The 16,272-nt window shown below is 38.7% G+C and overlaps 1 protein-coding gene across 2 annotated transcripts; it reads right to left on the reverse strand.

The window, feature by feature from the left end:
* Positions 1–1,258: 1,258 nt before the first annotated feature.
* On the reverse strand, positions 1,259–14,643 carry mgrn1b (mahogunin, ring finger 1b). Of its 2 annotated transcripts, XM_033645285.2 has the most exons (17): positions 14,270–14,643; positions 12,594–12,712; positions 12,363–12,451; positions 12,100–12,246; positions 11,300–11,417; positions 10,203–10,269; positions 9,954–9,997; positions 9,414–9,461; positions 8,774–8,842; positions 8,527–8,686; positions 8,330–8,439; positions 7,720–7,934; positions 6,630–6,741; positions 6,497–6,542; positions 6,284–6,388; positions 5,848–5,893; positions 1,259–3,109 (listed from the first exon to the last, which is right to left on the reverse strand). In XM_033645285.2, exons 1-16 carry the CDS (start codon positions 14,355–14,357, stop codon positions 5,853–5,855), a joined length of 1,578 nt encoding a protein of 525 aa, XP_033501176.1. In that variant the 5' UTR covers positions 14,358–14,643; the 3' UTR covers positions 1,259–3,109; positions 5,848–5,852. The 2 variants fall into 2 exon arrangements, with proteins under 2 accessions (XP_033501176.1, XP_033501175.1); XM_033645284.2 differs by lacking the exon at positions 5,848–5,893.
* Between the last annotated feature and the right edge of the window lie 1,629 nt (positions 14,644–16,272).

A 16,272-nucleotide genomic window follows, 5' to 3' on the forward strand; every position in this document is an offset into this window, starting at 1 on the left:
TAAATAAAGTCATGATGCATGATGCATGATGCAATAAAAAGTTACACCATAACATTACCTTGAAATGTCAGAAAAATGCCATAGTAATATACATAAAACATAAATATTTGTCTAAATAGTCATGAAAAAGTAATCAAAGAAGTCATTCTATAGCATGCCAATGAAATGTCATTAAAAAGCCATACTACTGTGTGCCCTGAAAATGTCATAAAAATGTCATGTATGTATGCCATTAAAATGTCATAGTATAGTATGTCATAAAGAAGTCATAGTATAGTATGCCAAAAAAAGTCATAGTATATGTCATAAAAAGTGTAATAGTATAGTATGTCATAAAAAATGTCATAGTATATGTCATAAAAAAAGTCATACTTAATAATGAAAAAAACGTCGTAGTATAGTATGTTGTCCAAAATCATGAAAAAAAGTCATGGTATACTATGTCATCCAAAAACATGAAAAAAAGTCATAGTATAGTATGTCATCCAAAATCATGAAAAAAGTCATGGTATACTATGTGGTCCAAAATAATGAAAAAAACGTTGTAGTATAGTATGTTGTCCAAAATCATGAAAAAAGTCATAGTATAGTATGTGGTCCAAAATCATGAAAAAAAGGTCATAGTATAGTATGTCGTCCAAAATAATGAAAAAAACGTCGTAGTATAGTATGTTGTCCAAAATCATGAAAAAAGTCATAGTATAGTATGTTGTCCAAAATCATGAAAAAAGTCATGGTATACTATGTGGTCCAAAATAATGAAAAAAAAGTTGTAGTATAGTATGTCGTCCAAAATCATGAAAAACGTCATAGTATAGTATGTTGTCCAAAATCATGAAAAAAGTCATAGTATAGTATGTCGTCCAAAATCATGAAAAAAAGGTCATAGTATAGTATGTCGTCCAAAATCATGAAAAACGTCATAGTATAGTATGTGGTCCAAAAACATGAAAAAAAGTCATAGTATAGTTTGCCAAAGAGTCATAGTATAGTATGCTAAAAAATGTCATACTTTAGTATGCCAAAAGAAATACCTACAAAAGGTGAATCATTATTTTAGAAAATCCTATTAATCTCAAAGTAATGGCCTTATGTCATTATACTTAAGGTCCCAAGTTTAATCTTTGGCCATGTTCTTTATCTTAAAACATACCATGGCATATCAGTGGATATTAACAGATTTGAGTCTGCAGAATAATAAAGAACATCAGTACTGTCAGCAGCAAATAGGCATTGTGATGAATCAGAAAACAACTGGTGAAGTACTGAATCTTTGTTCTTTATTGTTATACACATGCTGCTATACACACAAGGAAAGACAGGTATTGATTTTACAGAGAGCCACAAACCACCTACTGTGGAGTTATCCTGGATACCAGGTCAATAGTGGTCAGAACAGGAACAGGAAGGCACAGTGTCAAGTTGAAATGGCACAGAAGAGGAGGGGAAAAGACAAAATAACTTACTTAAAAGCAGTGAGACGTTTCAGCCTCTACAAATTCACATGCAAATGCTAGCCCAATTACTAAAATGCAACGTTTGCACTTATTGCATTGGATGTGGTCCTTCCATTCAATTACACATTAAGAGAATCCGCTTGAACCTAAATACTAAGATTAAATGCATAATCGATACATGGCCATAACATAGTAAATGAACAGTTCAATTTCATATTGCAATAACAAGATACATTTGTCCAGTAACATGTAGACTGCGATAGAAAAAAGGCTCTGTACATCAGCATCAAAAATCCTGTCTATGGGCTGACAACAGTTGTATATTGTAGCATTTCGAAGAACACTAATGTCCAATGCAACAAGCAGGCAGCCATATCAATTCAAGGCACATAGATCTATATGCATGGCGCTACACATACGTACAGGACCAAATTATGTAAAGGTGTTGCAGCCACACAAACACCGGAACCCCATTTTTTTTGCAGCTACATCACATAAGCAGACACTGGCATTGCCACAAAAAGACTGTACAGAGATCTGCCACATCTACGACAAGCACACTTACTGTGCCATAGTGAGTCAGCATACATGTAGCTGGAGCATCTATGCTTGTTGCAGGCTTTATCTATCTTTGAGTTTAGCTGTTAGGATGTGAATCTGTAGCTCTTATCGATTATCCAAGTCTTAAATAATGTGCATGTTAACTGTATCTAGTTCCATTATTTCAATATCTGGATTTTTTTTCCTTCTATGTAATATGCAAGTATACAATTTTAGAAGTAACTACACAGGATTCTAGTACAGTTATGATACATAGATATCACATATTTTGAAATGATAAAAAAAGTGACATGTAAATGTTTGCAGACAACTTAAACTCATCTCATCATAAACTCTGTTATAAGGAATGGATTATAAACGATTTTGTCGCAGAGTGCAAAATCACTTCAAATGGACACACAGATACATACTTAACATGTCCTCAAATTTCTGCTCATAACTCAAATCACCCTTGCTGTAAAAAAAAGTTCTCGAGTCATTAATGCATTTAACTGATGATTACAATATCTAGACACAAACTGTATTTATAAAGTCTTCTGAATTTAGTGTTTAGCAATCGGTACAGAGTTAATTTAAAGTAAGTGTGCTTAAAGCCACCGTGACAGGTGGTGAAATATCTCTGGAATCGACATTACTAGACCACAACTCTGGTCAAGACACACAACTGAACACCATCTGACAGTTAATGAAATGTTTTCAAAGCCGGGGAAACAATATCTCTTTTATAAACATCAGTCATAAAGTAAGGTACTGAGAAAATCTTAACAGGAGTCAAATTTTCTTTTCTAATGTCAGAGACACTGATGGAATAGACAGTCCTCCCTTGTCCTGGTGGACTTCCTTTCGGGGCCGTCCTCGGCTCTGATCACTGATGCAGAAAACTGGGCTGGAGGGTATAAGGAATTAGAGGGACTGGATCATCTTTGTAACGCATCAATCTGTTCTGATGGAGGGGAGGGGGGAAAGGCTGGATGAGAGTCAGGGGTTGAGGTGCTCATCTTCCATATGAAGGCTGCTCGTGGGACACAGGAGAGGCTGGCTGGAGCAGTTTGTGCTCTGACTTTTCAGGCTTTCTGTTGACTCGGATGACCCTGCAGAGGAAGCAGCAACAGATGAGCAACACGCCTCAAAGTGACGTCTCTACTCAGACTACACGGAGCCTGTTTACACCTGGTATTAACATATGAGCTTGGTGATCAGATCTCAAGTGGACATCTCTAAATACAAGTGTAAACTAGGGATGTTCCTGGAGACTAACTTCCCCGTCGACTTAACGAAAACTTTAATCAAAACACTGAGAAAACAGTCAAAATTTAGCACCATTTATTGTTAAATTTGTGAAACATTGTCCCAAAAAATATTTTGTGCATTAAGAACCCTTTGAAGCCTTTAATTACAACCAAGTATGAGACACTTTGTATCGTGCGGTATGAACGTGAACATCATGGCGACTCAGTCAAAAGTTAACCACTAAAATAACATCTAAAATAAATAACTTGCCTCTAAAATGTGGGGCACAATAAACCTTGCACATTATCCTACAGAAATGACAGCAGTTCTTTTTAAAGTTAATAAAACAACATCTAATTTATAATTAAATTTCAGCTGAAATGAGAGGCATTTTGCGCTGCACAGTATCAATGTAAACCCCGCACATTATCCAACAACATTTGATTAAAGTTAACAAATAATGTAACATCTCAAAAAAGATAAATTGCTGCTGAATTAATTTCCTAGGTCAAAGTTCTACCAAACCGCGCTGGTTTTGCGAGAGGACGTCTCTCCAATTTCCCACCGTGCTGTCTTAAAACTTCAGTCTACTCGAGCATTACCGTGAGGGGGACTGCTGTCTGACGGCTCTGTAGCCCCCACTAGTGGCGGGTGGCTGCATGACAGTTAAAGATGCTGTATGTAAGAATGTGGCCAAATGTACTGGGGACACTGCTAATGCTGCTTGCCGTGCTGCTGTAGCTCAGTCTTAACTGTAACTGATGCTGAGACTCTACTGACTGTGTGACTGGTAGACGGCGGTGGGTGGCGCAACAGGCCAAAACACAAATTCAAAACATAAACATGATTTGCAGACTGCAAAAAATTTTTTTAGATGCAAATATTCTGGCTGTACTATTGTTGTCGGTGAGATCAGTATGTTATATGAACATTATTCCTTAGTCTCTGTGACATATTAGGATGATTTTACGGCTATTTGCTTTAGATTTCTTACATATAGCTCCTTTAAGCAGCCTTGTACATGAATACCCAACTAATATCTCTGGTGCCAACTAGCAAGGTGGCGGACGTTTAATCGTTTAAACGTCAAATTGCGCGCATCTCTAGTGAAAACGACCACTAAGAAGCATTATGATCCGATCACTCAAACCACTTGTTGTGGTGGACTGGGACACATTTGACTGCTCTATTTTGTAGTGTAAATGCTACTGTGTCTTAATAAAGCAGCCAGGAACAGCACTGGGCTTTGAAGTCAATTTTACACAGTGGCCAAGCATGGAATTCCAACTTCCAGGTCTGTCACATGATGCCAAGGGGCCTTAAAAACCTTCTTCTTATAGACTTACATTGTGAAAGAAACGTCTGTAAATCAGTGACTACATTTTTTTTGAACAACACAACCCCACAATATGAGACTTGTTTCATTTGGATTTGATCCACCACATTTTTAAGTCTAGAAGAGCTGGATGATAAAATTTTTTTGAAATTGGCTAAATTGGAAGTTAGCCGCTTGGCCATGCTCAGCCACCATAAATTTCTAGTGTGCTTGCTCTATGGGCTCCACAATACAGAAGATCTGGGTAATCTCATACCATAGAAACTGAGGGTTTTTTTGGCTTTATGCACAACTGAGCAACTTTCATAGGAATAATTGGGGCCCCATCTCCAACGCTGTGTCCAGTTCTCTTTATAAATCCAGGGTCCTGATGTGTCCCCAACAAGGACTATGTCATGAGTGCTGGACATGCTGGTTGTTTTTGTAACAGAACCCTAACGCTCTATAACTTGCCCATTTTACAATGAGTTGGATAAAGTGTTGTGTGACTGCTGACAGTGATACCTCCAGCTGTACAGACACAACAGCAGTGACATGATGTGAAAGCATGCACAGGCATCAGTGTTGATTGGCTATCACTCGTGCCGTGTAACCAATCAGAGGGGGCTGTAGGCGGGACATTGTTACAAAGCCCAGTGCAGTGGGGACTGCAGGCAGGGAGGGAGACGGCTGTATCAGAGCCAAAGGAGCAAGTTTTAAAATACAATTATTTGATTGGTTATCGATGAAAAAACGTCCGATGCCAATATGGTAAACAGTAGGTTGTGTTTACTCACACACTGTGCGCCTAAATCATTTTCCCGGTTCGCACATATATATATATATATTTTTAGGAGCAAATGCAAGTGAAATGCTCGCACTGTAGGGCACTTCTGCCCATGCCGGACAAAAACTTTGCCATGCCAGAAATCTGGCGCTGTGCCGGAGAACTTTAACCCCTGCGGTTGTTATATCGCCCAGCCCTAATAGACACAGGCGTGTACACTGATGTGTCTACGCTGTCCACTTGTGATTGGATCACTGAAACATATGTTAATACCTGGTGTACACAGGTTCATTGAGAAGTGAAAAAGGAAATGTTCTCGATAAGATAAGTCTGCATTAAAAACTGCTGCAATCATACGACACTCACTTGACAATACCTGCCGCATCTTTTAATTCTAGCTGTGATAGATGTGAATGATCATTTATGGGAAACAGGATTCAGTGAGCACAGCAGAGCTCATATACAGAGAAGCAGAGCAGACAGGAAAGCCTACATACCACAGTTATTCCTCCATACCAATAGAGCAGGAATCGGGACCGAGAGCTGCCCAAAGTGAGGCGGTACGAAGGGACAGGACGGTAGGGAACAAAAGAGGAGTGTTAGGGAACAGAAAAGCACAACAGCACACAGGTTAGATGCAAAGCACAGGGAATCACAGCCTCAAGTCTTGGATTTAAGAAAAGAAATGTAAAGAGAACCAGAACTAGAAAAAAGTTATAAACCATCAAGAACCAGACAATCTGTAGTTGACAATGCTCTTCATTCTAGGAGTCAATGCTCGACCATCTGATTTGCTAAAAGATGCCATCAGAAAGTGCAGACTGATAATGTACATGGCTTTATACATAAAAGATAACATACATAGTACATATTCTGCTTCCTTTCTTTTCCTTGCTGTTTGCTGGGGGTTTAAGAGTAGAGAGAAACTCTTACCTGGCAGAGACAAATCGCCCGGTGGGTCGCTCTCTGTTTTGGTCAAGCTGCTGTGCTCACTGCTGCAGTCCTGTAGGATGTCTCCTCCAGAATGCATCCTGTCCTCTGGATCACCCAGGAGAGTAAATGTCAATGAATGTAACTCTTAAAGCCAACAACTTTACCAGTGTCACATAATTAACTGTTTATTGACTGCCAAAGTAAAAAACTCACCATCATCTGGAGACAGGGACTCTGCCACGTCCTCGGTGGCTGTGGCCTGGAGTAAGAAGGAAACGAGCTGCTTAAAGATTTTATTTGCAACAGAGTTAAAGTTTAAACGTCAGGTGGTGAAGTGGCGGCTTACGTCAGTGGGGGCGGGGCTGCTGGACAGCAGTGTGTGTGGCTGAGCGTCAGACATCTCAGACAGCTTCTCCTCATCTTCCTCTTGGATGGGAGAGGATGGAGACCTAAGGGTGCTGTGGAGGGGGACGAGGCAAAAAATTGGTGACTACAGAAAGATACAAGCGGTAAAGGCTATTCAATCAATCACAGCTATCTACACAGAATTATAACCCTATCTGTAAAAATGCACTCAGTGGAGTGCACGTCTCCGCGCGAGATAATCGTGGCCACTCTAGACGATGCGTGCACGGTGGAATTATCTTTCCCAGCTCCCTTACACTTAAGATGGTAGCGAAAATAGCCATAAATGTACACACAAAATGTTAGGCTGACTGGTCCAATAATATGTGAGATTAGCTGCAGATGGACAGATACAGCACACTCAACGCATAAAAATGAAATCTCTACCTTTTAAAAAGAAATGATGTACACTTCAAAATAAATTAAGAAAACAACTGGTTTTAGGCCAGCAGCATGTAGAAGCTGCATTCTACAATTATGTCATGACAACTGTCCCACATGAAAGAAAACCTGCAGCACCCACTAAGGCTGTAGCAGTCCGTGTATTTGTGCCGAACTGTCTGAATACACATTATGTAGACTGGTGCACATATTGCAGAATCAAAATTCATGAGGGTAAGTTCTGCCCAGAAACTTTTAACTGTATGCTATTAGCAACAGGTTCTGAGAGTAGCACAATGAGTCAGTCACACCATGGCAAGCGCAAATGAAACACCACAGCTGAAAGACCCGCCTGCAGGTTCCCGATCAGCTACAACAGCAACAAGGAGAGAGTTGTGTGTAAGACGGCATGTCAGCCTTATTCCAGTGTTTCAGGTTATGTGAAAGAAAACCCATGCGACATGCTGAGGCACATTTGACTGCATCACTAAGATGTGCTGATCACCGGGACAAGGAAACAAAAAAGCCCAAGCACAACAAGCCTGATGTAAAGTGATGGTTGTGATATATGTTACACATATTATCTCATTTCCTGTCCTGACCTAATTTCACACAGTACTGTTTTTGTAAACGTGTGCGTATAAACATACCTGTCAGGTGACTTGCTGACTTTGCCTTTCTGCAGACTTCCATCACTTAAATGTTCTGGGGAGCTCAGCTGTCTGCTGTCACCTCCAAGACCCCCTGAGAAGTTGATCTCATCGTAGAGGGGGGCAGATGGGATGGCAGGAGACACTGACCGCAGACCATTCAGAGCTTCCAACAGCGAGATGGGTTCAAAGCCGGGAGGAACCGAGTCTGTGCTCTGCAAAGAGACGTAGACGAGGACCGGTGGTGACGATGCACAGCTGATAAACAAACTGCTGCATATTCATGACAAGCACTGTAAAAGAGTTTTAACTATTTAATTCAAAGATAGGTTACTGCCAGTTTAGGCGTCAGAGCTGTTAGCCATGAGTCTTTCAATTGAGCTATAAGTTTGAAAAATGTTAAGGTAAAACCTGACTTAATATTTGGACTTAAAGTTGTGAATTCCAGCTGTTCCAATAGTGCACCCTTTACAATATTTTTACTGCAGAACTTCATATTGCAATAAGGATAGAAATATATTGTGCAGCCCAAAGTCATGCCCAGTCCTCCCTTGATGTTGCTGCACATTAGCTAACTGTATCTGATTATACACAGATGTACATGACTTACTGAGTGCTCCTCATGGTCCATAGTCTGAGCCAGGACTGGGCTGAAGGACACAGGGGAAAGAGCACCGGGCTTTTTCCTCACAGCTCTGATCTGCAGCAAGGCTCTGAAGGCTGATAAGAGGAACCCAGGCTCAAATTAAACACGATAACAATGTCACACTTTAACCACTTTCCAAAAAATATTGTAACAGTTCTTACGCAGCCTGCAGATCGGACAGTTGTTGGCCTGGTAACGCAAAGTGTCTGCACAGGAGTTGCAGAGACACAGGTGTCTGCAGGGCAGGATGAGTGTATCTCTCAGGTCAGACAGACAGACAACACACTCGTTGCTGTTGTCACTGTTCTCATCATCTGATGGCTGGAAAAAGAAATCACATCAAAAGTCACACAAATAAAACTATCACAGCAATGTGACTCATGTTCAAGGTAGTGTTTTCACTGAAACCTTGGTTTCTTGGTTGTTTTTGTTCTCAATCCCATAGATCTCCTGTAAGAGGTAGCTCACACGGTCCACCTGAAAAGAGATAACAACACAAATTATCTTTCAGAAACCTATGTTCATGCACGCAACGAGGTCTAAGGGAGCTGGAAAAGCAAAATGCATGACATCTTCTATCCACTGTCTTGTTTTGTTTTCCTTTTTATTTTTTAGATAAGTGTGATACAGAAAATAGATTCATACATCTCACTGCTGTCTTAAAATTAAAACCATCTGAATAAAAACTGAATATATGTGAAATAACTTTGAGCTCCCTGAAAGTTTATATTCAATGTCTACTTCACAGCTTTGCTTTATTGCCAGACTCCCAAGGGTCTCAGCACAGATCTTTGTCTTTTCAAAAGCTGCAAATGTGTATGAGGGTCACTGACGCTCTGCGTTAAACATCCTGCATTGCATCAATAACATGCTGCAGCATGAACAGTAAGTCCTTCATAATTTAATCAATTGCATTTAGGGTGATTAAGTAAATAAAAAAAAAGTCACTGATAAAAAGCAAAGTGAGGATATTCACTATACATTCAGCTTAATAATTTGCTAACTAATGAAAAACGCAATATTGAAAAAGGAACATTCATAAACCTACGATTTGCTTCTGCTTCAGAGGCTTGACGGAGAAACTGCCATCAACGTGCTGGAGGTGAGAAACAAAACAAACATGTTTTAGCTCATGTAGAAACTTCTTTTATCCAGACTAAAAATATTTCTACTTTAATTTCAGGGTTGCCACGCCTTCTTAACAAATTCAAGGACTTTTAAAAGGACTTTCCAGGCCCAGTTCCTTCAAATTCAAGAAGCCAGCACAGCAGAGTTTGAGACACTTATCAAAGTTAATCACTGGTACAATAAACAAAGAATTTTATAATTAAAACTAGCAGGCTTTAGAGAAGCTCACAGATCACAATTAAAAGAGAGAAAGGCTCGAGTGTGTGAACGCTTGAACGCCTAAAAATATTAAAAGAACATCCATTTTTATTCTTACACAAAATATATAAATTCAAGCACCCTCAATGACCCATATCTATTAATATCTTTATAAAAAACTTTCAAGATGTTCCTTTACATTGACAAGCTTTTAAGGATTTCAACGACCCATGGGAACCCCGTTATTTAGATGTATACGTACTCTTTCAAAGGCTGCCAAAAGCACGTGAGCATGTCCGAGGCAATCTTAAGAAGAACACACAATGTCCTAGTTAGTACAAACATATATTTAAGCTTGAAATTTAACGGTTTATACTGACAATATAAGTATAATTTCTCATGACTGTCGACCTGCTACTTTATGTTACAATTCCATAAATAGGTCTTAATGTTTGTACAATAAGTCTCAATATAAAAGCTATCCTGTCCTGACTGTTATGCAGTAACTTACCGTCCCCTTCGTCAACCACAGCTTGGATTACCATGGGAAACACTCCTCGGTCGAGGTCAAAGTTCAGCTGTAGGGGAAGAGATACATGTATTTTATTGTTCAATGAGGCATGGTTATGTAACAACAGTTTATAAAAACATATAAACATCTTAAAAGCAAAACTGGCATTTTTCTGTAGAAATACGAGATGGATTATACAGAAATGCAAAAGAAAATTGTTCAGTCAACCATTTTTATCTGTTACTGACTATGGCAGTGTAATTTATATGAACTCTCCTACCTCTATTTTTCGACTTCTTAAAGGTTATTTTTTTGCCTTTATTTGATAGGATAGTATTTAGGCGTGAAAGGGGGAGAGAAAGGGGGGATGACATGCAGCGAGGGGCTGTGGGCTGGAATCAAGCCTCTGGCTGCTGCAGCATGAGCACTGCCTTTGTACATGGGATGCCTACTCTACTCACTTTTTTATTATATGAGGAAGTTGGGTGTCAGTCATTGGCAGTGAGGAAAGTAACAACACTGCATTCTATTAATTTATAAAACACCCCTGGGCAAAATTCACTCAGCACTGGGTCCCAGGCTTATTTGGTCCTTGAAAATCATCATGTTAACACTGAGACTGGGAGACTGCCTCTTCAATACTACGCACCACACAAGTGGAACAATCTGCAGAAGCTTCTAAAATAAGACAAGCTGATCCTTTTTAATCAATTTAAATACTTTCTGACAAACTTGGAGCAGGGTAAATGCATGTGCTCTCTGTGAACTGATGCTGTCCCTTACGCTGATGTCCTTGCCCTGTTTGTTTTATGATTTGTTGATACATGCTGTAACTATTATGTTCCCCTATTATTGTTTTATCTGTACTACAATCAGGGCTTTCTTGTAAAAGAGAACTTCCTCTCAGTGGCCTTCCCTGTTTCAATAAAGCCTATAATAAAAAAGTCAAAGGTTGTGTTGACGCACTGATGTAGACCTCTGGCAAAAAGTGTGCTGTGTAAGTGAAAGCAGGATATTCGAAGACATAAACGAACACCGGTGGAGACTAACTGTTGCTGTGATGTGTGACCCAGAAACAAACTGCCGCAGATACTTACATCTTCCTCTTTCCACTCGCTGAAGTCTATTTTGAAAGACGGCATGGAGAACTGCTGGCTCACGCCGCGCTTGTAATGCACAGTTTCAGAGACCAGCGATGGATTCTTTGGGCTGTACCTGCGCACAGTATGTTACAGAGAAATGTGATCAGCGTGCAGGAGGATGGAGGAATCCTGGATGGACAGTGCACTCTGTTTTTCTAACTAGATATTTATCATTGAGGAAAATCTTTACATACTTAATATGCATTAGCGTGCCTAAAAATGGATAGACACAATGGAAATAAAGAAAAGTGAATATCATAGCACAACAGTAGCAATATCTGATCTCTATGACTCCAGAAAGAAGTATCATCTTTCTGTCTCATTTCATTATAACTGAATAACTTTGGTACGAACTATTACTTTCATCTTCTTCTAAGACTTATCTGCAGTATCCATGGCGACTGGTGGTTGCTAAGGACCCTCTGTATCTATTCTAGTCCTTGTGCTCTAAGGCCTGAATCTCACTACCCATACAACAGAGATTAAATATTTCTGGCACAAGATTTTCCACTAATATGACGCTGCTGTGTCAGTTCCACTCGTCTGTTTATATGGCTCAAATCTGAACAACTGATCCTCTCACAGACAGACAGATGTGCCCTATGTTGGTTTCGCAAATGGATTCAGATGTGATTTTTAAATTTAAATAATGACAGATAAAAGTCTGATTCCAGCTGAATATTTAAGTAGCAGTTCACCCTTTGTGATGCTAATAGATAAAGCTTAATCTGAGAGTTTTGAGATCAAATTCTTACACTGCCATCCCATTGGAGAACTCCTCAAACGCTTGGCAGTAGAGGGTGATGGCCACCCGAGCATCTGCGTCAAAGGTGAACTCAACACCATACTGGACCTTTGGTTTTCCGCCTTCCTCCACCGGTGTGTCAGAGTCATCTTTATACCTGGAATCAAGAGGCGTGACACAGTTGTGACGAGTTGCCACAATGGAAACTGTTTTCGTTAAAACTGTTATTTGCTTTTAATGTAATTATATCGCAGTTGGCCTCGTTATCTTCACCTGACCAAACGCAGAGAGTCCTTCCTAATGTTCACCAGGCTCCTCAGGGTCTTCACAGGCTCATGTGGTGCAGGCGTCACATATGGAAACTAGTAGTGATAACAGCAATATGGACGATATGTGATTAGAAATAATCAACATGGTGTGATTATTCCGATTACTGACAGGAAATGTAGAGCTGCGATGTTGTAGTTTATGTTGTTGTTTAATGATTAAAACATCAGTTTTCACCTGCACTGGCCTATTTCCAAGAAAATTCAGGTCCATGTTTTCTCCAAAAAGGTATCCCTCTGGATGTGGTGTGTCAAATTTCTCTCCTCCCATGAAGAAGTGGCTCGCAAAATAATTCCCTGAGGACAAGAGAAGGAAACAACAAATAATAAAGGCACTGCGAGCAATATAAAACCTCTCTACCTGCATTGATGTGAGCAGTAACTCAGTCTATATATTGTTACTTTGAATATTATGACTCTTTTGAGCAACATGTTTAAACTCTCGTTTAATAGTGCAGTCATTTCAGAGGCAGGAGCACAGAAGTCTTAACAAACCATAAACCCCCTAACAACTACATACAGGTAGCAATATTATTATATTTTCAGAATGGCTTGGCTCTTGGCTGTTTTTTGGCATGTAATGTAGGTCTATAATTCAGATGATAAAAAGGACAATAAAGGCTGCTTGGTTGCATAAATGGGATCAATAAATACCAACAGAGGTACATCAGCACTATGCCACTGTTATTATGTCATTATGTCTGCCTAAACGTGTTGTAGCATTTTATATTTGCAGCACGTAAATTTCTATATCAAAAAAAGATTTCTGTTCAAGTGCAATCATTTTAATCACCCCTAAACAAGAAAATAACTGAATAAAATCAAGAGTAACGTCATTACCACCATATCAGTCCTTGTATGTGTGTACGGAAGTGCAGGAGATTATATGACCAGCTGAAAGGCCAGTTTATGGGTTTTAAACAGAGGTTTCTTGGTCTCACATTGACATATCTATCTCAGTACTAGTGTTGTCAAATCAACTGATCTATAAATGGTTAACAATATTGAATATTTTAAGTGGTTTCAATAACAATTTTCAGCAGTACTGATACACCATTACAGTCTGCCATTTCTTGCTCTCTCTTACAGTTAATGTTTACTACAGTCATTCTGCTGTTCCCTGCTGCTAACCAAGAAAAGAAAACTCGTCACGTTGTGGCTTTGTTAAATTTATCTTTGATTTAAGAAAATTAAAATGTATTTTTTCCCCATGATACTGAATGTGGATATTTTTCAAGGCATTGTATCAAAGTGAGAAATTACAGTGTACACCGTACTGTGTTTTCACTGATTAAAAATATCTCAATAGCAAAGTGAGAGTGTAATAAATATGTAAGACTAATTACTATTTACTTTAAATACAGCTGAAACACAACACTAACAGGAAATGACATTTAAGCTGAAAATCCTTTGTTGACATGGGTATCGTGTCTCATCAGCTCTTGGAGCATAAGTTTAATGTGAATAAAACACACATGCCACTTCATTACATCCATTTTTGGAGTTAGACATACAATGCTTCAGTCTGCTACCATCACACTGCAATAACATAACATTAGACCCGTTTGCATTAACCTGACAGCAGTAGCACAATGTAGGCTATAAAAACCACAGTAAACTTTGAAAGCTTTCTTAACATGTGAACCAGACAGACAGACAAATTTATAATCGGGTTACCAATCCTTATCTCGCCAATAAAATTATCTGATGACAATCAACAGAAAATAAACAGTAATTAGAGCCTAACTAACGTTAGCTAGCGTCAGCTCCGTGTGTCTATGTCTGTTCTTGCTTTAGATGATCCGTGGTAATATGGAATCTGAATTCAGCCAGGAGATACTACCGATCACTTACCAGATTTCGGTGGAAATCGATAGGCCGAGTTGGCCTGGATATCGATATCCTCAACGCCAGCGATTCTGCGACTCAGAATGGACCCCATCTTTCTCTGCTGGATCGCCGATGTTAGCTACAGTTAGCTAGCAGCCTGGCAGCTAACGGCGCGTCGCAGCTCCGACTGGCTCTGCCTTCAAACGAACACCAACGTCAAATCAAAGATAACATCGACCGGGTATAAACGCTGTCGTTAATTTAACATTTTTACACGCTAGGTTTTGTCGGCGGCTCTGTGGCTAATGCTAGTGCTAACAGGAAACAAATTGAGACGGGCTGTTGTTTTGCCAGAGCTGTGCTAACGTAGCAGGGAGTCAACCTGATTGGCTGTCTCCACGCGTTCCAGAGATTCAGGGCGTTCGCTCTCTGTATTGGGACCGCCCGGCGGGGCGGAGGTCAGCAGGGGAAGGGGTCAGTGCAAGGGCGTCGGTTCGTTTTGTATATAACTCAGAACAACTATTAAAGCGGTTTCTTATTTTTTCCCCTCATATAATTATAAAGCCTAATATGTGGCACACTAAAAAAATTAATAATGTGCGACATAGATACAAAATATAAATAAATCTCTACCGCCTCCCCCAAAAGAATAGACACAACAAACACCACTCTCTTTTAATTGTTTAATTTCACATTTATATCTGTTGGTTTTATATTGTTTCTGAAGCGCGACACTACAGAAGACGCTGGTTTACTGCCCCTCAGTGGTCAAAATCAGGAACTGCATTATTAAATATATCAAATATCAACAGCAACGTCAGCAATATGTCTCCTCATATTATATATATATATATATATATATATATATATATATATATATATATATAATAACAATAATAGTAATAATTACAATAATAATAACCATTATTATTATTATTATTATTAATATTATTTGATCATGTTAAAAAACTGAAACTCCGTATCATTGATATTACCAAAGATAATAATAATGATGATAATAATAATAATAATAATAATAATAATAATAATAATATTATAAAACACATATTATTATTATTAGTATTATTATGATGATGATGATGATGATGATGATCATTTAATGATGTTGAAAAAATTGAAAAATTCCGTATTCCGCTCCGTATTATTATTATTTTATTATGAATGATAATAATGATAATAATGATAATAATAATAAGAATAATAATGCTGATGATGATAATAACAACAATAAACCTATTATTATTATTTATTATTATTATTATTATTATTATTATTATTATTATCATTATTATTATTATTGTCATCATCAAAGTTTACATGTGAGAAAAGATGTGTCTGCATGCTTGTAATAAATGTTGTGACAGTTAGGTGGAGGTGTTGTATCAGCTTTGCAAATGCTGCGTTTTTCAACAATCATTCACAAAGATAAAAAGTTCTTATTTGTATTGATGGAAGAATATAAGTATGTTAATGTTCTAAACGTTTTGTAAGCTTAACCACATTTTATTTTGCTGCTCCATCCCACTGATAATGGCAGATATTGCAGGACACCAAGATAACAGACATTTTTTCCTTCTTAATCTTTATTATTCACATTTAAATTGATCAAATTCATAAAGCAACACATTAATTAAGAATTGATTTGCAGTTAAAACACAACAGATTGATGTGACTTTGCCTTGTTTTAGTTGCTCACAGTCGTTAAGACGTTAGAAAAATCAGATGACATGAGCAAATGAAACTGAGTTTTCATCCTCCATCAGTGAAGCATCACCTCTCTACTCCTCCCTCTCTTCCTTCCCAGGATGCACCTGCAGGCCTCCTCTCCTTATTTATAGCTCCATGTAAATGAAGAGGTCAAGTGTCAGCTCTCTGTAAAATCAGAGGGAACTGTCTCTGACTGCAAACACACTGATAGTTTAATCACCATTTGGTCAGTCAGACAGTTTACTTCTCATGTGTGTGAATTGCAGTACATGTGAGCAGAGCCAAAGTTTATATCCTGC

This window comes from Epinephelus lanceolatus, chromosome 18 (genome assembly GCF_041903045.1).
Source record: "Epinephelus lanceolatus isolate andai-2023 chromosome 18, ASM4190304v1, whole genome shotgun sequence".
NCBI classification, from domain to species: domain Eukaryota; kingdom Metazoa; phylum Chordata; class Actinopteri; order Perciformes; family Serranidae; genus Epinephelus; species Epinephelus lanceolatus.

What these genes read in the sequence shown, in the direction of transcription:
- mgrn1b (XM_033645284.2), bottom strand. Translation starts at nt 14,357, where the DNA reads ATGGGGTCCATTCTGAGTCGCAGAATCGCTGGCGTTGAGGATATCGAT. An exon ending in TGTGGTTGACGAAGGGGACG is followed by an intron (nt 9,998 to 10,202) that starts GTAAGTTACTGC and finishes GTTCTTCTTAAG; the next exon opens with ATTGCCTCGGACATGCTCAC. An exon ending in TTTTGGCAGCCTTTGAAAGA is followed by an intron (nt 9,462 to 9,953) that starts GTACGTATACAT and finishes TCTCACCTCCAG; the next exon opens with CACGTTGATGGCAGTTTCTC.